Source organism: Schistocerca cancellata, chromosome 4, assembly GCF_023864275.1.
Source record: "Schistocerca cancellata isolate TAMUIC-IGC-003103 chromosome 4, iqSchCanc2.1, whole genome shotgun sequence".
Taxonomy (NCBI): domain Eukaryota; kingdom Metazoa; phylum Arthropoda; class Insecta; order Orthoptera; family Acrididae; genus Schistocerca; species Schistocerca cancellata.
In genome coordinates this window covers 720,825,306-720,846,366 of record NC_064629.1, presented here as the reverse complement: position 1 = coordinate 720,846,366, position 21,061 = coordinate 720,825,306, and the positions used below count along the sequence as shown (strand labels likewise).

The following is a 21,061-nucleotide window of genomic DNA, read 5'->3' as shown; positions in this document are numbered from 1 at the left end:
AATATATTCAGAGACAGATAGTGATGGATGTGACCTGACAGAAGAAGAGAAAAAGCTTGCCAAACCAACTCAGGCTGTTTTACGCCTGTGCAAACCAACAGAAGGAAGTAACATTACCGCTGACAACTGATTTACATCTATAGAACTCATTCGTGAGCTGAGAAAGAGAGGACTAACATACGTAGGAACGGTCAGAAAGAACAAACGCGAAATTCCCCAAGAGTTTTTGGCTGATAAAGGTAGGCCAGTTGGGTCAGCATTTTCTGAGAATACAACTCTAGTTTCATTTGCTCCTAAGAGAAACAAGGCAGTAATCCTTGTGTCTTAAATGCATCATTCCACTGAAAATGGTACAATAAAAATAAGCCAGAAATTATTTGTTACTACAATGCAACGAAATCTGGAGTACATTTTCTCGACATAAAATGTGCCAATTATTCGTGAAACAAACGTACAAGGCGCTGGGCAATGGCAGTCTTACATACTTGTTAACATCAGTTGCGTGAACAGTTCTGTATTTGTGCTACAGAGAAAACCCCATGCTAACTCGTCTCAAATTCAGTAAAAGTCTGGCCGTGGAGCTGATAGAGCCACATCCAAGAAGGTGCCTGGAAATTCAAAATTTACCTATAAATATCAAGTAAATTATCCACAAAGTTCTGGGAGACATTCAGCTACCAAGCGAAGGCATACCAAGTGATAGAATGGACAAAAGGAAGACTTGTATGAAGTGCCCTGCGTCCAAGAAGAGGAAAACGGCGTATAAGTGCATCAAATGTGGTCACCCAGTTTGCCTGGAATGCAGCAGAAAGATGTGTGTCGACTGTGCAAAAGAGATATGATTTAATATTTCAGTTCATTTCATTATTATCTTTTTTTTACATTTTCTGGGATATTTTATTTATATTTAGTAATATATTGTCTGGTATAACAGTGATTAAAATCATATGAAATCTGAGACTGATTGACTGCACGTACCTGTGATATTTCGTGTTTATTTTATATAATTTAAACGAAAAAGTGTTTATATGGGCTGAAAAGTATTAAATTTACTTATAACATGAATTAATTGACTATTTACTTGATTTCTGTCAACTTATGTGGAGTTCTGTGACATAAAATATTTGGTGGTCTGAGAGACCGTGCCGGCCGGAGTGGCCGAGCGGTTCTAGGCGCTTCAGTCTGGAACTGTGCGACCGCTACGGTCGCAGGTTCGAATCCTGCCTCGGGCATGGATGTGTGTGATGTCCTTAGGCTAGTTAGGTTTAAGTAGTTCTAAGTTCTAGGGGGCTGATGACCTCAGAAGTTAAGTCCTATAGTGCTCAGAGCCATTTGAACCATTTTGGACTGATGACCTCAGATGTTAAGTCCCTTAGTGCTCAGAGCCATTTGAACCATTTGAGAGAATGCATGTTTCTAGTTACGTACATTTCAGAGATGTTTCGGGTTAAGGGTTAATGTTACCTAGACAAATGCATTCCCGAAATTTCATTACTTTACTTTAATTATATTTTGGTGCTGCAATTTTTTTCTATCAGTGTATTTCTTCCCATACTACAAAATTATGGAATACGAGGTATCGATACCGACACTACGGGTATCGAAACTATAGTGTCGATAGTCGGTCATACGAGTAAATTTGGAAAGTGGCTAGATGTGAGTAATGTGGTGCGGGTGCGGATGTGTGCAGAGCGGCGCAGCCGTGAGCGGGGCAGATGGGCGCGTGGAACGCGTCCTGCCCCGGCAAGCCGGCGGCCACCGTGTGCATGGCTGACCCGGCCGAGATGCTCAAGCCGTGGAAGCTGAACTCGCTGTTCTTCCACATCGTGGGCTGGCACGCGGCGGCGCTCGTGTGCGGCGTGGCGGGCAACGCGCTGGTGCTGGCGGCGTCGCGGCGCAGCGCCACGTCGCTGTTCCTGGCGTCGCTGGCGGCGGCCGACCTGCTGCTGCTGCTGCTGCACGCGCCGCTCGACCTGCTGCAGTACTTCGTGGCCAGCTGGGACGCGGCGGGCGCCGTCTGCCGCGCCGCCGAGTACGCCGCTTCGCTGTCCGCCGCCGCCTCCGTGCTCAACCTCGCCGCCGTCACCATCGAAAGGCCAGTCCCCGCACCTCGCTCCGCGCAATTTCTGTTCCACGCTGAAACGCTGTCGTCTGCCCGCTACACGAGAATAAAAACTACCTGGGTCGTCCAATAACTAAATTTCCCTGTTCTATTTATCTGCAAAATAAACTGTACCCGTAACATGTGAGGGTCGCCGAGTTCGACTGGTATCGATCGACAACGCTCACATCGGCTTACAGTGCATACCGCAGTACGTTGCCAGTTAGCAAGGAGTTACCACTGAAAAGTGTGTCCGCTTGTGCGTAGCGATAAACAATCCACTGTTAATATCATGGAGCTAGGAATAAGGGGAGATGGCGCTACGTATCCCAGCCGTACTACGTTTTGAAGCCATGGGGGCGTGGCTCGCTGCCATGACACTCTGACCAAAACATTGCCAGTGTGCTATAGCGCTGCGTGTATTACAGTCGCTAATTGCACAATATACGCATGTAACGTCATCAGATTGGTTGTTTCAAAGTTTTTGTTTAAAATAAAATCTCGTAAAGGCGAAATTCCGCGTTTCTTCTTATTAAAAATAGTTTTTAATGTAATATAACGAATAGCTAGCCTTCAATGTAAAGGATACAATTTTGTTAATTCAGTAATAAACGTGTATCACAAACTAAATAATAGAAACTGAAAACTAAGTTAGCTATACCCTCCCTCCAAAGCCCCATAAATACATCTTGTTTGTAATACGTACTGGGACATTTCAGTTACGTTACACTACTGGGAAACACTGTTCATTACCACCAATATTTACTGAAATACGGTACACAGAATGCCAAATCTACACAGTGTCCTGTTTAGGCCTATACTTTACGCCAGTTAATGTAGTGTTAGCTTTTAATTTGGTACATGATAAAGACAAAGTGAGTTACTCAACACTTCGATTATCGACGATACGTACGTATTATACTGAAACGTGAACTTGAAAACTAAGAATTTAATTCTTTGAATTAACATACCTTTTGCAAATGTTTTGGGTGTGTAGGGAAAACTGATGGTACAGCATTTTCTCGGAGCCTTACTGTTGAAAGGGAAGTTCGGTCTATGTCCTCTTCTCGGAAATGCTGAGAACATATAGTGCTCCATTTAGACGCACGCCAATTCTTCCTCCTCACGGCATTCTCCCACAGAGCTTTCCGACTTTCATTTTTAGGAAATCTAAAATCAAACAGCAGAAAAACACGCTATAGTACAAGTACCGATGTAGCACACGTTGATTCACAATGAAGTTGTAAAATCACACTTAACGAGACAAGTTACACATGAAATGTTATTCTCTTCGATTTCGCATCACAATCAGAACGATTCGTACATCCGAACACCACACAAGTCACCATAATAGCGCAAAATCCTTCCAAAATCGAGCGACAAGCCTATGCACACAAGCTTACAGCAGCAATGTTTTGGTCGGATTGAGATGGCTACCCTCGGCTTCACATAGCTTCACAGCTGTGACGTCACGGCGTCTCCCTCTATTCTTATCTCCATGGTTGATATCCACCCGGAGCTAACTTCTGTCCATGAGGCCGGTATTACACTATCAAATTTCTTTGTCAAAGATTTGATCAAAGATATGATCAAATATTCCGTCAAATATATTTAACAAAGATCTTTGACGTAGCGCTAGAAGGGGTATTACACTGTCACCATATTTTTCGTCAAAGTTCAAGATGGCTGACAACAACAACTTGTTATTAACCGCAGCAGTTGCATGTACCACAATTGCACTGTGTGCACATGCGGAAGAGAAGCGGGGAAAAAAAAGGAAACGTACCTGGGTGAAACCGTGGGTTTCACGACGACACGATAAAAGCATTCAACGAAACTTTTTACGTGAGCTTATAGTGGAGGACATCAAGTCGTACATCAATTACTTAAGAATGGATGAGCATACATTTCTGTGTGTGCTGAATGAAGTGTATCCTCATATTACAAAGCACAATATTCATTTAAGAACTGCTACATCTGCAGAAGACAGGCTCACTGTAACACTCCGATTCCTTGCTACAGAAGAGGGTTAGGTTAGGTTAGGTCAGGTCAGGTCTCCAATCTTCGTAATCCATTTTTGTATTCAGCGTGCCTCACGTTGTAAGGCGCCTCATCAGCTTCATACATCTCTATTAATTTTGTAGTTGTCGGCACACACCAATTGTATTTACCGGTAATGTTTTTAAAAACACTACAGACGACAGAATGCAGCGATGCTAGCACTCCATGTGGTAACATATCACATTGCAGTGAACAGAAGACAAGCGACTTCTTTGATAAAATCTGCAGCGAGGCCCTAGATTTGATCAAATATTGGACGACATTTGACAAAGTTCCCTATTACACCATCAAATATCTTTGACAAAGATATTGGACAAAGATTTTTGACAAAGAAATTTGATAGTGTAATACCGGCCAACCCTCTCTCCGAGAGGCCAGTGTAATAGGGAACTTTGTCAAATGTCGTCCAATATTCGATCAAATCTAGGGCCTCGCTGTAGATTTGATCAAAGAAGTCGCTTGTCTTCTGTTCACTGCAATGTGACATGTTACCACGTGGAGCACTAGCATCGCTGCAGCGTTCTATCATCTGTAGTGTTTTTATAAAAATTGCCAGTAAATACAATTGGTGTGTACCAACAACTACAAAATTAAATAAATAAAAGCTGATGAGGCGCTTTACAACTTGAGGCATCCTGAATACAAAAACAGATTAAGACGATTGGAGACCTAACCTAACCCAACCTAACCTAACTCTCTCCTGTAGCAAGGAATCAGAGTGTTACAGTGAGCCTGTCTTCTGCATATATAGCAGTTCTTAAGTGAGTATTGTGTTTTGTGATATGAGGATACATTTCACTGAGTACATACAAAGATTTATGCTCATCCATTCTTAAGTAATTGATGTACGACTTGATCTCCTCCACTATAAGCTCACGTAACAAGTTTTGTTGAATGCTTTTATCGTGTCGTCGTAAAACTCACGGCTTCACCCAGGTACGTTTCCTCCTTTTCCCCCACTTCTCTTCCACATGTGCACACAGTGCAATTGTGGTACATGCAACTGCTGCGGTTAATAACAAGTTGTTGTTGTCAGCCATCTTGATCTTTGACGAAAAATATGATGACAGTGTAATACCCCTTTTTAGCGCCACAACAAAGATCTTTGTCAAATATATTTTACGAATATTTGATCAAATCTTTGACAAAGAAATCTGATAGTGTAATACCGGCCTGAAAAAGGCTGTATGAACATTCACATGGTTCGACGTTGGCTCGAAAGATTCTCCTGGGAAGTGTTCTCGCATCCTCCATATTCACCTGAGCTTGTCCCAAGAGATTTTCATATGTTCCCCCAATCCAGAGGTGATCTTGGAGACAAGGACTTTAACACTGATGATGAAATCACGTCGACAGTGATCAGATAGTTACGAACTTAGAATTCAACATGTTACAACAATGGTTTGGAAAAACATGTGTCACATTACCAAAACTGCTTAGAAACACAGAGCGACAGTGCAGAAAACTAACAGAAGCATTATACATTGTCAATAAAATTATTTCAACAGGGTAAATTGTGGATAACGCTTTTTTGGATGCCCCTCGTATTAACGCACTAGGCACACTGCCTTAGGAAAACACAGTGATCTCCTTATTGTTATTATTTTATAATTTCGAATAGCCCTTTTGAGGGTACGACAAATCAGCATTGTTTCTGCTTCTTTACTTTCAACTGCCGTCTTTTTAGACCACACTTCTTTCATTCTTCCATAATGTTTCCCGTTCTCTTCTTGTGTTCACTTTCTTCCAGTTCTTGTTTTTTTTTCCTGTCTCGAAAGTCTACCTTTTTTACTGCTTCTTTACAGTGTTCTGTTTTTATTGCGTCAATTTCGACACCCACATTTTCGGTGTGTCTTCCTACTTCTCTCAGCCACATGGTTTTGGACTTGTAATTATTTAGTAAGTCAAAGATTTCTTTACTTATTCCGTTATTATTCATCCCGCATATTCCTTAGTATTTGTGGCCTTCCTCTATTTTCTAACCATTTTTTCTAATGCACACTTAAAAAACAGGGGCGACAAGCCGTCTCCTTAGCTCTCTCCTGCTTTTATTTCAAAATTTTGTAACAGTTCTCTCTTAATTTTTGCTTTTAATATTTTTTCGTTAAAGTTGCTTTAATTATTACTGTTGTTTGTCATGTAGTCCCAACTCTTTTAATAAGTTGAGTAACATATTGCTATCAAGAGAACCGAAAAACTGTTTTTCACATCGTGTTAATCGATTCTTCTGTCCCTTCTTCTTAGAACAACCTCATAAATAGAAATTAAAAGCACAAAATTGTGAATTTTCTGCAGTATGCCTGTCTCTTAAATTTCACTTACGCCTCACATTTCTTCAGCTCTTTCCACGCTATCTGTTCCATTCTATACCTCCATTATTCCGTGAGTATATTTATTTTATTGTGATTCCTCGTGTACTCCGCATATTCTGTTGTTTGTTTAATCATACGTTTGTCTTCCTTTCAGTAAGACAAAACCTCCATACCACTGCAATATAATTTAGTTTATGTTTTTCCTCTTAAAATTGTCAGTTCTAACTAAAATGATGAACACAGTGTATTCGTGCTCGTATGCTCCACACCTCATACCAATCTTGATAATGGACATCAATTCCGTGTATAATGAAAGTTTAATCGTTCAATGTAAGTTTTGAAGAACACTTTCGCAAAGACAGTTTGAATAAAAACGCCTTCAGTTACAAAGTTTTTCGTGTTTTATTAAGTTGCACGATGCATTCCGCACCCTGTATGTCCATTTTCAGGTGTAAATCGTCTATACATAATTTACATTTGTTTTTGAGTATGAGGAAATGCATTGTTCCGTTATGAGAAGGTTAGATGTTAGGTTTCGTATTCAGTAAATCTAATGCGTAAATATGTGAGAAACAGTAGAACAAGCAGTTAAAAACTTACCGAACAGGTAAGTGAGCTGGGCTGCTTACCAGACACCGGCAGGAGATCGTTAAAGCCGGTCGCGTCCCTAATTCAACGTCGGCAAAATAAAACTGGAGAGGAAAGTATTTCGTGCACCTTAAGATAGGCATCCGAACTTATATCAGATCTGGTCAGCTGGGTTGCCCACCTTAAGGCGCACAAAAGATTTTTCGGGCTAGTTTTACTTTGCCCATACATTACTGAAAAATTAGCCAAAGGAGATAATTCATAGAGGGGAGAAATGTCATAAAAGTTGATATAGTGTATTGACATTCATTTATTCAATATCACTGAAGAAAATTCCCCTAAACGTCAAGTTGTTACGATTTGTTTTGGCCTTACAAGTATGGTCATCCCAGAGAGTTGTGGTCTGTCAGTTAATGGCCAAGGTTTAGGGAAACAAGGACTCCCGCTACCGCGGTTAGAATTCTACTTATTCAAGTTTCTGCTAGACGGATTTAATTGATTCTATCAGAAAACACCTGCAATGGCTAGAGCGCTCCCATTTACGCACGTAAATCAGGGTACTTGATCCTAGCGCCTCTGCCATCAAGAAATTGCGCGAAAGTATCGTTTCAATTCATTTTATTTATTACACATTAAAAAACCTGCTACCTAATATTTTAAATGCAGGCCGTACATTTTACAATTTTACATGCAATAATACATTGTTCCACATTACTAGCAATGATTGCTTCGACCAATGAAAATGAGAGTAATAACAATGACTTGCAAAGAAAATTAAATTAGTTGAAGCAATCGGAGGGTGTAAAATAATAAATGGAAGTAATTTAAAAGAAAACAATGGAAAGACAGGAAAGGGAGGATCTGGAGACTTTCTTTTAGTGTTAAAGCAAAATATAACATAAAAATTATGGTTCGTGTTGTTGCTATTCCAGCTGAGAGGTCCTCGGCAGATATACCGAGCGTATATCACCTGAAGTACTACATAAAATTATATACTCTTATGCAATGCGCTGAAAAGTATCACTTTTTCGAAATTCCGTAACTGTCTACCATCGTCACGCATAAGTTTGAAATTTGTCTGAAAGGTGCCTACAACCTTCCTCTGTAATGCTGCAAAAGCGTGGCGATCTGCGACGTCACCCTCGGGCTCGGCGACAGTTCAAAAAGCAAGGGTCGACATATGCGACAAAAAGGCCACAGCTCCGTAGTTCAGTGAATCGTAGGGTATGGTAGTGACCCAATTTCACCACAATGTTGCCCGATGCCATCGTGGACATGTCGCACGATTGGAAGGTCGTCACCGCCCCTTCTTTTGACGTCTCTGCGATGGAGGTAAGAACCTCGACGCCCAGCGTTGAAATTACGCGGTTTTCTTATGAGTGGCCAAGGAATACGTTTAAGACACGCCGCCGCACAGACTCGTGACAAAGAGCTCTCAGATGGTCGCATAAAGGGCGTCAATGAAACCACCCCTTTTTATATTAAAAAACTAGAAACCCGCCTCGATTGCGAAAAAAAGCACCTAGTGTTAACCTAGGTTTCGGCGTAGATAACTACACCTTCTTCAGAACAATAAAACCCACAAGTGCTTAAGAAGACCTTAGTCAATGATTAAAAGAACACCATAGCTATACATTTATAAACGAAAAAAAAGGAAAACTCAAACAGTACATATGTACAAAGTCAAAAAACCACTAGGTTAACACTAGGTGCTTTTTTCGCAATCGAGGCGGGTTTCTAGTTTTTTAATATATTAACCAACGGTTGCTGACGCGCTGCGATGTTGAACGTTCTTAAACCACCCCTTCCCTTGGAGCGTAGTTTCCCGCGGTCGAAAACAACAGTTCACATTGCAATTAGCAACAGAACGACGTTCTTGACAACGTTCGACACTGTTGACACCCCTTCCACCCCCCCCCCCCCCCCCAGTCCGTACGACTCGACTCGACCCTACTCTGAGGATATAGTGGGGCTGCAACCCCTTTGAACGTTATTTGACTCCTTTGGGGTGTAGTGCGACCGCAAATTTTGCTCTGCCATACAGGTTGGAACTATTAGCGACACCTAGTGCCATCTCGCGACTCGGCCTGTAGTGTAAGAACAGAGCTGGAGTTGCGATAGTACATAGCTTGCGCTTGTATGTGATGGAGACGCTTAACATTTATAATGTCATCTCTCTTGGACGCCTTACGACAATTCTGTAAGGCCTGCGTGTTATAGGCAACTATTAATATCGCCATTGTTTGCCTTGATGTTGTAACCTGTATGTGTCCTAAGGTATGTAACTAAATTTATATGTATACATGTTTTACAAGTGGAATCGAAGCCCACTTTTATAGTGTTTTATGTCCTCCCTAGATCCGGTGATGGTGGCTTTAGTTTCGCCGAAACCGGTAATCATGGAATAAAAGGAATTCGTGCGATCTTTGCTACCAGTTTATCGTTTTACAGTGTAAAATTTACACCTAAGGGGTGTCAGAGGGGTTGCCTACCATCAGGTGGTAGAGCAGCAGACAGCGCCATTCAACGGACCGGATGTCAATATCTCTCACAGATACATTTTTAACGTTCTCAACAAAGGTGCTTGTGTGTCACAGAGAGTGTCACGAACTGGCGGGTCTTAGAAAAACCCTTTGCCATTTTACTCACGCACACGTCAACGTTGCATCCCTCACTGATAACGCCACAGGATGGCGTGAAGCAGGAGTGCTGGAAAAGCGTAAACCCCCTTTGCTGCTTCGGATCACCTTCAAATTGCGTCGAATGGTTTTGATCAATTCCTAGTGTTCCCACTCTGTATATCAGAGCAAATAGTGCGGTTGCACTACAGGCAAAACGGTTCAGATCACGTTCAGTGCGGTTGCAGTCCCACGATGGCGTCAGACAAGCGCTGAATCGGCCGCGGAGTGTTAGCAGTGTGGACTATTGTCAAGAACGTCGTCCTGATACTCGTCGCACTGCGAACTGTCGTTTTCGCCGGGAATCAGCGCCCCAGGGGAGGAATGGTTTTACTGATGCCTTTTATGCTACCTCCTGAGGGATTTTGTGTCGATTCTCAGCGACGGTATGTCTGAAAAGTTTTCTTCAGCTACCCATAAGAAAATGGATCAAATGGCTGTAAGCACTATGGGACTTAACATCTGAGGTCATCAGTCTCCTACACTTAGAACTACTTAAACTTAACTAACCTAAGGACATCACACACATCCATGCCCAAGCCAGGATTCGAACCTGCGACCGTAGCAGTAAAATGGTTCCAGACACCCATAAGAAAACCCTGATGTCAACGCTGGGCGTCGCGGTTCTGACATCCCTCGCAGAGGCGTCAAAAGAAGAGGTAAAATGTGGATGAGAGGTGGTGTGACGATTTTCCATCAAGTGGTGTTGGGCAGAATCATGGTGAAATTTGGTGCTAATATGACATCATAAATCCACTTTACACCCCACATGAAATTTATCCGTCGCAATGGCCGAAAATTACGGGGCTTCGAAAAAGTGGTACCTTTTTGTGCAGTGTATTACTAAATGAAATACATCATGAGCGATTCTGTGTGTATTTGTTTCTACTCTCTGCGAATTAGTACTACTTATTACATATTTTAAGTTTTTATATAGGGCATATTCATTGCACTATTTTGTGTTACTGTATCTAGACTCAATTCTGCATGTTGCATCTGTGCTGTTATGTTGTATGTTTTTGAGCATGGTCTGTTTTCCTTAACCGATGCCATAGTTGGCAGGGGAGCCTCGGAACTTAAAATTCGAGCCTCGCCTCCCCTTTAGCGTATTCTTTATATGCAATGATTTCCTCATTGTTTACGTTAGTCATTACCCTTTACACTGTTTAGGTATCATGTTTAAAGTGCAGGTTAGAAAATGGTTCAAATGGCTCTGAGCACTGTGGGACTTAACATCTGAGGTCATCAGTCCCCTAGAACTTAGAACTACTTAAACCTTACTAACCTAAGGACATCACACACATCCATGCCCGAGGCAGGATTCGAACCTGGGACCGTAGCAGTCTCGCGGCTCCGGACTGAAGCGCCTAGAACCTCTCGCCCACAACGGCCGGCGCAGTTTAGAAACTTGACATAGCACGTGCTATGTCTGCATTTCTTATCACCATGTTTATGTATTTTAGGCGTTACGCTACATACGTTATGAGTCTATCTGTATCTGATGTTATTGTGTTTTTGTCATTTTCTGTGCCTTCTTCTATATTAATGTCTGTGTCTCCATCTGAATTTGTGTCCTCCCAAGGATTCTGTTGTCGTGTGCCGGTTCCAGATCGGCAGTATGAATATTCTTGTCTGTAGGCTTCATGCAGTGTTCTTGAAACCTTATCAGCGATGGTGCCTTGAGCACACCATTTGTCTGGGTCGCGTAACATTTCTTTAAGTCATCGTTTTCTGTTACAGGTCTTCCGTGTGTCAGGCTGTTGTAATGTAATGCCACGCGTTCAGGTGACCCATACGTCCGCAAGCGCAGGTAGCCCTCTGGATGAGACCCATACGGTTCAGATGTGCTGGTACGGGCCGTGGCTGGACAAAAAGTAAACCATGCCACGGCTCGGATCCGCATTCTTCAACTTCAGTCGTTCCCGTGAATTGGGGAAGAAGGAGAAAGCACGACGGCCTTTGTCGGTCGTCTTCCACTCCCATTCCTAAATGTCAAGGCGCCAGCTGTTTAGTTGATGCAGGTCTACAATTTTTACCCCTGTTATCTCACGCAACTTGTTGTCCGCCCGTCGTAACCCAGTATGCCGCTGCTCTCTGGCTGACATTGACGACATTGGACCAAGTCCGCAGAACCACACACAAGGCTTCTGCTGGTGTGGTGCCAAAATCGCTCGACATTCTGATTAGTATGCTGCTCTTTTCTCGACTCACTGTGTTTCTATAGGTCACTAGACACAGGTGGTACCCCATGCATTTGCTGCACAGTATGCTACGGGTTCAAAGAGAGCTTTGTGATAAATTCGTAGTGTCCTCAAGGTAGTCTTGCAAGATCGTGCATTCGTTTCGCCGCTTTATCATTTGTCATTCTGATGTGTACAAAAGTAAGTCGTTCGTCAATATGTATTCCGAAATGTCGTGTTGCTTTTTTCTTCTTAGTGTTAATGCTATCCAGTTGAATAATTGTGTTCCGTTTTAATGCCTCTTTGAGTAATAGACATACTGTTCTGTTTGCCGTTATTCTGAGTTACTTATGCTTAAGAGAAGTTGTGTAATTTTGTTTTCTAAGTGTACTCATAAGTTCACTGATACAATGACTAATAAGTAAGTACTGGTTACTCCGTTTGCCCTATCACCCACATACTACTTTCTGGTGTCCTGCTTCCCACTCTGCTGTCTTATTTTTGCAGTTATCTATTAAGCTATTGTACAGGACAGCTGGTAGTTGCATCTCCCTCAACAAAGCGAACAACTCAGGTCACCAAATGTTATCTAAAGCACCTGGGATGTCGGTTAAAATTGCAACTAGATACTAGGGTTGTCCAGAAAGGAAGTTCCGATCGGTTGCTAAATGGAAACCACAGTGAAAATCACAAACATTTTATTTGCAAGAGTTAGCTACACTTTCCAGATACTTCTTTACATAGTCGCCGCTCCGACTTAGACATTTGTCGAAACGTTATACCGATTTTCCAACACCATCGTCATAGAAGGCAGCCGCTTTTGCTTTCCGATAATTCTCTACGCTGGTCTATAGCGAGTAGCTTGCGCCCAAGTGTTGTCTTCGTATCCAGCGTTTCATATGAACAGAGATGATACTCAGGACAAGCCAATTAGGGCTGTGTTGTGGGTGATCGAACACTTCCCATCAAAAAGGCTGCAGGAGCACCTTCACTGCCCCTGTAGAGCGCGGCTGAGAATTGCCATGAAGAAGGAAGTGCGTGGCAGTTGTGTTAGGTGGGCTGCATTCATTAAGGCGAAGCCTCTCAGCGGCCCCTCCTACTTGGCGGGAGACATCGTTGTTCTAGGCACCTTTACTCGGTCACAGTGCGCTCACAACTGAGAAGAGCGTCTTAAGGCGGTCGACGGTCGTACTAGAGACACTACCCAACACACCTGAGGAAACCTTCATCGGGTTTTCGCTGTGGTGTCCATTTCACGACCGATCGGAACTTATTTTTTGGACAACCCTCGTATTTATCGTTTGACCTGTATATTACTTCAAAAGCAAGGTTGACTGCATCGTCGACTGATCTTTGCCCTAAAACCATACCGCTGTGAAATTAGCCCATAAAGCTGCCTGTGTGACTGTAGTCGACTGCAGAGGAGCCACCCACGTACCGTTGCTAATGTGTTTAGGAGGCAGATTGGCCTGTATGTTTTGGGATCAGTTGGATCCCTCTCCTCTGATTTCTTAGTAATGACCACGTTGGCTGTTTTCCAAAGAGCAGAGACTCTTCCTTGTAGTAACGAACCATTTAGCATTTCCATTAAAAAGGGGGGGGGGGTAATCTATGTGATAGTATTTTTTAGAGTTTCCGAACGTATTCCATCCGAGCCGGACACCTTTCTGTTTTTAAGCCTAGTTATCGCTAGCGCTACCTCTTCATGGGTGAAACGGATGGTAACTCCGTCATTTGAGTAAAAACTGTTCACTTGGTCACATAGACTGATATAGTGTTAATGATCGTGTGTTTGCTCGTCATCAGGGAGGAGCTTGCTCATCAGATACTCTGTCAGGCATCGCCCGCCCCATGTCATTGTACAGTCTGCCCTTTTAATGTTGACAGAACTGTTGGCGTCTTAATTCGTTCTGTCTGTAACTTAAACTGCTTTTCACATATGCTGTCTTGTCGTTGTACTTTAACAAACTTGTCCCAACGGTCTTGTCTTGCTCTATTTAGCTCTTTTTTGTATTTTTGTTCCGTGTCACGATACGGTTCAATTCTGGCTTGTGCTGTCTTGGCTCTTTGGTAGTATCTTCTTTTGTCACGTGAGTCTTTCCATAGTCATGTCAGCTGTGTAGACCACGGCGTTCGCTTGTGGAATGGCTGCTGACTGCGCTCTTTGGAGTAAGTCTGTTAAAACCTGTGTTTTCAATTGGGCCTACGTAGAAGTAATTGCTGATATTGTGAGGTCGCAGTGTGTGTGTTCATGTATGTGTCAGTGTGAATGATTATGGCATTGTGGTCATCGTGTGTTGCTTTGTCAAGCACTTCCCATTTTTTATGTGAGCTAGTGAGTTTTTGTTTGCTAGTGATATGCTTACATTACTGACTCATTTAGCGTTACCACAAAATGTTAATGCCTTGCCTGCCTTGTTTAATACAAAGAGGTTGCACTCATTTACGATGTCAACTATTATTTATCCTCTAGTATCTGTACTACAGCATACCAGAGCGTAGGGTGGTCGTTAATGTCTGTGAGTATAAGTAATCTTCTCCCTACATAAAACTGAGCAACATCTGTGATTAGATCTGCGAAAGGTCCAATGTTGTACGAATACTGTGGGTACATCGATGTCATAACCCCTGTATCGCGACCGCGAGTGATTTCAGTTGTGGCTATGTGCTGTGTAACCTTTGTTACCGTGAAAGTCGTGTTTGTTATTAGTATTGCAGTCTTTGCGTCTTTGTCCGCTGTAACTGTCATGTAATGTCTCGGGAGCCCTGAGATTTTTCGACCACACATATATTGTCCCTGGAGACAGAGTACATCCGCTTCTACTCCGTCCAGAAGCCTACTAAATTATATGCCTATTGATGGACTCCTCATAAAGTTTAATTGTGTTATCTTCAGGATGGATATTTAGTGGAAGCGAAACACTGTGGTGTAGTTTCCTTGCGGTCGAAGCAGATGCGTCCGTGTGCTCTTATGAAGTACTTGTAGACTTTCTCTAAGTTCAAGCCCTCTGTCCTCCTTGTGCCTGTTGGTCACAAGAGGTTGCAAAGTTCATGCTTGTCAGTTAGGAGCTTTACTGTCTGGCGGATCGAACCCTCTGTCTACTCAGTGGTCGGTTTGCATATTGTGTGGTACTGTGAGGCCGTTTGGATGACTGAGATGTGTAACTAAGCACAGAGCAGTTCAGTGGTAAGGAAAACGAGCGCAAAAGTAGTTTCTCTCCCGAAAGGCTCCAGCTACTTGCTACACACTCCCCACCGGTAGATGGAAGGCCTGGGATGGCGATTAGCTGCGACACAACATGGCTGACACCGTTCGCCGATTCTTAGATTCATTCCACGTCTATTGCAACGAGGACTTACGTAGACTCCCTGTTCCTTTACCACATTCATATTTTTTCCATTCTGTCTTATTCTAATTTTATCAGTTAGTACTGCTTCCAAAGTCTTCTATTAGTGGGGGCGATATTTTGCCGACAAAACAATATCTCGTTTGACATTACGTTCATAGAGTCATAAGTATAAATATATGAATATATGACACTATTTCAGAACATGGGATACCTCGTCATTCCCAAGCGGTGTTACAGTAGTATTTTCCTCTCCAACTGTATCCCTTCACATGGGGTCTTCAGAAAATGGTTTCAGGTCGCTAAACTCACCTCCTTGTTCCTTCGATCTGTCAGTCCTTATCGGATAAATAACCTTTTCCCCGCGATTTCACCAGCGCATGCATTCGACACATATATTTAATACACCTCATCTACCCCTCTCTGTGTCTACCACTTCCTACCTTTGTCCACCTCATCCTCCCACCTCTATCTGTCTTTCATCTCCTTCCCACTCTCTCTGTCCCTTCATCTCCTCCTCCCCTCCTCTTTGTCCATTTCTTCCAACCTTTCTCACTGACCATTTCTTCCTCCCCTCCCTTTGATGATATCCTCCTCCCCCCCTCTCTTTCCATCTCTACATCCCACTCTTCTTTTTCCACCTGCCTCATGCATCTCCCCTTCCTCCTCTCTCCCTGTCCATTTCCTCCTCCACTACGATCTGTCCATCTGCTCCTCTATCCATAACAACCTGATCCCGGCCATGCTCATCAGCACATGTAGCCCATGTTGTACAGTTCGATAAGGCCAGTTCTGCTCCCACAACATGTATGTCATGCAGGGCAAACTATATTTCAGGGGCTTTAAAACATTTATTAGCCCTTGACCTGCAGGCCACCATGCAAAACAGGTTGATAAAGCAGGCCGATACTACTCCCACGCAACACACTTGTCGCTCAGAGCAGCTTACACGAGGGAGCCCATAAAACTGTTTCTTGCCCCTGACATGCAGGTTGCCTTGCAAAGCAGGTTGATTTTGGCAGGCTGAAACGGTTGCCACACGACATGCATGTTGTGCAGGACAGCCCTTATGCCAGGGTCTGAAAAAATATCCCCATATCTCCACTCCTATTGGAGCTAAGCGTTTATAAATCACACAGAGCTGATAATCGTGAGACCTGCCGTTTCTGTGCTAAATTTGGTTAAAATACATGCAGGGGTTTATGAAGAGACCCTGCACATGTACTTTGTTTTATATATACAGAGTGTAACAGGTAGCCGGCCGAAGTGGCCGTGCGGTTAAAGGCGCTGCAGCCTGGAACCGCAAGACCGCTACGGTCGCAGGTTCGAATCCTGCCTCGGGCATGGATGTGTGTGATGTCCTTAGGTTAGTTAGGTTTAACTAGTTCTAAGTTCTAGGGGACTAATGACCTCAGCAGTTGAGTCCCATAGTGCTCAGAGCCATTTTGTAACAGGTAGGTGCAGATATTTCTATTGGTGCCTGAGGACAGTGTACTGAATAATATTACATCAGTATTTACATCATTTGCAGACCAAATATTGTAGCTATTACAAGTCATACACTTTTGGTCGGTTGGTACTTCCACATATGTGTGTATGTGTGTCAAGAGCAAGCCATTAATGCTTATTTTCCCCTGGGCAGCAGGTCAGATGTTGAAGTGAGGACAAATGCATGCAGAACAGTTAGTCTATACCGACAACGGTAGTCCATATTGTGATGCACTTACGACCATGCAGAAAACATTAGGTCATAAAGTTTGTGACATGTTTGTGCGAAGTTTTTGACGCAGAGAGAAAACAAACATCTCACTTATGTGTGTATGTATTAAAGTACCACATACAAAAATACACTCCTGGAAATTGAAATAAGAACACCGTGAATTCATTGTCCCAGGAAGGGGAAACTTTATTGACACATTCCTGGGGTCAGATACATCACATGATCACACTGACAGAACCACAGGCACATAGACACAGGCAACAGAGCATGCACAATGTCGGCACTAGTACAGTGTATATCCACCTTTCGCAGCAATGCAGGCTGCTATTCGCCCATGGAGACGATCGTAGAGATTCTGGATGTAGTCCTGTGGAACGGCTTGCCATGCCATTTCCACCTGGCACCTCAGTTGGACCAGCGTTCGTGCTGGACGTGCAGACCGCGTGAGACGACGCTTCATCCAGTCCCAAACATGCTCAATGGGGGACAGATCCGGAGATCTTGCTGGCCAGGGTAGTTGACTTACACCTTCTAGAGCACGTTGGATGGCACGGGATACATGCGGACGTGCATTGTCCTGTTGGAACAGCAAGTTCCCTTGCCGGTCTAGGAATGGTAGAACGATGGGTTCGATGACGGTTTGGATGTACCGTGCACTATTCAGTGTCCCCTCGACGATCACCAGTGGTGTACGGCCAGTGTAGGAGATCGCTCCCCACACCATGATGCCGGGTGTTGGCCCTGTGTGCCTCGGTCGTATGCAGTCCTGATTGTGGCGCTCACCTGCACGGCGCCAAACACGCATACGACCATCATTGGCACCAAGGCAGAAGCGACTCTCATCGCTGAAGACGACACGTCTCCATTCGTCCCTCCATTCACGCCTGTCGCGACACCACTGGAGGCGGGCTGCACGATGTTGGGGCGTGAGCGGAAGACGGCCTAACGGTGTGCGGGACCGTAGCCCAGCTTCATGGAGACGGTTGCGAATGGTCCTCGCCGATACCCCAGGAGCAACAGTGTCCCTAATTTGCTGGGAAGTGGCGGTGCGGTCCCCTACGGCACTGCGTAGGATCCTACGGTCCCAGGTCGACGGGCACGTGCACCTTCCGCCGACCACTGGCGACAACATCGATGTCCTGTGGAGACCCCACGTCCCACGTGTTGAGCAATTCGGCGGTACGTCCACCCGGCCTCCCGCATGCCCACTATACGCCCTCGCTCAAAGTCCGTCAACTGCACATACGGTTCACGTCCACGCTGTCGCGGCATGCTACCAGTGTTAAAGACTGCGATGGAGCTCCGTATGCCACGGCAAACTGGCTGACACTGACGGCGGCGGTGCACAAATGCTGCGCAGCTAGCGCCATTCGACGGCCAACACCGCGGTTCCTGGTGTGTCCGCTGTGCCGTGCGTGTGATCATTGCTTGTACAGCCCTCTCGCAGTGTCCGGAGCAAGTATGGTGGGTCTGACACACCGGTGTCAATGTGTTCTTTTTTCCATTTCCAGGAGTGTATTTAGAAAAGGCAAAAGGCAAAAACCTGGTGTTATTCCTGATGAAATATACCATTACGTCAATGTGTAATATCATCTAGAACGTTTTGAACAAGGTGACAATTCACAGAACAGCGAAGATAATCCACTGCAACCACTTTCCAGAAACAAGGAACGGTTACATCTGTTCTCGCCTCAAAATATTCAGAAGTTATAAACTACACTAAAGATGTCGCAATGAGTGGAGGTCGAATAAGAAGCATGAAATTGGTGTCAGATCGAAGTTTAAAACCGGAGGAAATCTTTCATATACGGAATGTTAATTCTTACAGAATCCAGCCAGGAAGAGTAAAAAAGTGTTGTAATTTGTTGTGGTTACTATGAAAATTAAACACAGAAATCAAACACACTCGTGTTCTACACAATTCGCGACGATGATAGTCAGATTGTAGAACTGCAACTGGTTGTGAAATTAGGTTCATTTTACAGCCATTCAGAAATATTATTGCTTACGACAGTAAACAGCAAATTTACATGTGTCCTACTTAGTTTATTCAGTACTGCCACCTTAAGCTGCGATTCTTTAAAACCGATGCAGTCAAATGAGAATAACCTTCAATTACAGAGCGTACCGTAGTATCGACATCAGTGCATGCCCCCTTATGTGACTGTAGATGTTTAGTCTCCTATGGTAAATCATGCCGAAGAAAACTATTCACAAGCTTCACCAGTGAGCAAAACAGCTGTCTTCTTCGTTTTTCGGCCTCTTTTCCGCAGTCACAGTTACACAAGTAACATAGGCTACAAACCGTCCTATGTGACAATCATAAAAGTCCTATACAGACATACGCGTTTCGGTTTATTTTAAAGCATCTTCGGTTGCCACTGTAACAATATGGTTTTTCTTACAAATCTGTTTGCCACGATCGTAAACAGTTCTCATGTTTTAAATTACTACTAATAAAATCTTACATTATTATTATTTCTCAAGGTTTTCTTGTTTCCTACTTCATTCCTAATATTCTTCTACACATATGTGTTCCATTTTTATAAACTGCACTTCACTGACGTGAAATATGTTTTCCTTTTCATTTACTTTGTTTTGATGATGCGGGATGCGATCGTCTTTTGTTTTATTTTGGTAGTTGTGGAAGAGTATACGCACTACTTCTTTTAAATAAGCAATAGGGGGTGGTGCGTTATGTCCTAACTTGTGTGAGTGTGCGTGAGTGTGTACGTGTGTTTGTGTTTATGTCTGTAATATTATTTTTGTGGTGGCTAGGGGGTTGCTGTTTATCTACTATATGTTTTATTTCATTAAATAACGTTTGGCTGCTAATGTTTGTTTGGCGTTTATTATGTGTTTCTTTTCTGTGACTGCCGTTTGAATTTAACAGCTTTCTTATAATGTTAAGAGATGTTTCTTGTTACTGAATCTTATTGTTTTAATATCTTTTTCTGTTGTGAAAGGGTGCTGGTTTCCTTGTCGGAGGTATTCTGCAAATGTTGAAAGCTGGTGTGGTATTTCCATGCTCTTTTATGTTCTTTAAAACTTATTTCAAATGTTCTGCTAGTCTTTTATAACTAAATGACATCACAGCTGTTATCCTGAATTTGGTAAATACTAGAACTTTTTTTATATATGCAGTGCCATCTTCCTTCTTAAACATGTCTGTATTGAGCTATTACTTTGGTAAGTTAGTTTTGTTCATTTTTCTTAAGTATGTTGCCAACTTCGTTTACCAGTTTGTTTTCATTTGTAAGTGTGTACCAGCTTGTATGCTGAGTTTTAGTGTCGTGTGCTTGTTGTGAGTAGCGGTGCTGTTGGTGTGCATGTTTTGGTGAGCGTTGTGTGCCACTGGATTTGTGTGGTGTTAAATGCTTTACTTCTGGTTCAGATTTTTTATGTTTATGCCTTTCTAGATTTTCTTATTCAGTTTTGTAACTACAGATTCTTGGTGTCCATTATTTTTTACTATTTGAGTTATTATGTCTAGCTCCTTACGGCAATTGTGTTTGTCCATTGTTACTATGTCTAATCTGTATTTAATGTGAAAATCATACTTGAAACCCCTATCTAATGTTAAGTTGCTGAATTCCGTTAAACTGCGAAATTTTGTTCAAGCGGTTCTCCATAACTTGTGAATATTTGAAGAAAGGCATATTTATGAACCACCAAGCGCTACTGATAAAATATACCTGTAACCGCCACAAGGTTGGATAGAAAAGATGATCATCAGACAACAAAAAATTATTTTCTGCAACTTTTATGGTATTATTTTTACCGTGCCATCAATAAAAATAAAATAAAGACCCAATTTATTTCACTTTTGTGAAAAGTAAAATGTATTAAAACAGTTAAATAATCTTAGTTCACGGTCTGTATTCAGATTCCACGCTGCTATGTGGAGTGCATACAGTGTGCACTTCACATAGCAGCATGTAACATGAGTATAGACATTGTGCTAAAATTATTTAATAGTATTAAGGCATTTTATGTTTGACAACAGTGACATAAGGTGTTTCTTTTACTTTATTTTTACTGACGCCACAGTAAAAATAATACCATACCGCCTCC

The 21,061-nt window shown here is 42.9% G+C and overlaps 1 protein-coding gene across 1 annotated transcript in view; it reads left to right on the top strand.

Annotated features, from left to right (window-relative positions):
- The window catches only part of LOC126184689 (galanin receptor 2a-like), a 442,192-nt gene that overhangs the window by 304,563 nt on the left and 116,568 nt on the right, over positions 1 to 21,061 (top strand). Inside the window, exon 3 of the mRNA XM_049927183.1 lies at positions 1,691 to 2,095. Within this exon, the coding sequence (XP_049783140.1) occupies positions 1,716 to 2,095 (380 nt within the window). The 5' untranslated portion in view covers positions 1,691 to 1,715. The remainder of the gene's footprint in view (positions 1 to 1,690; positions 2,096 to 21,061) is intronic.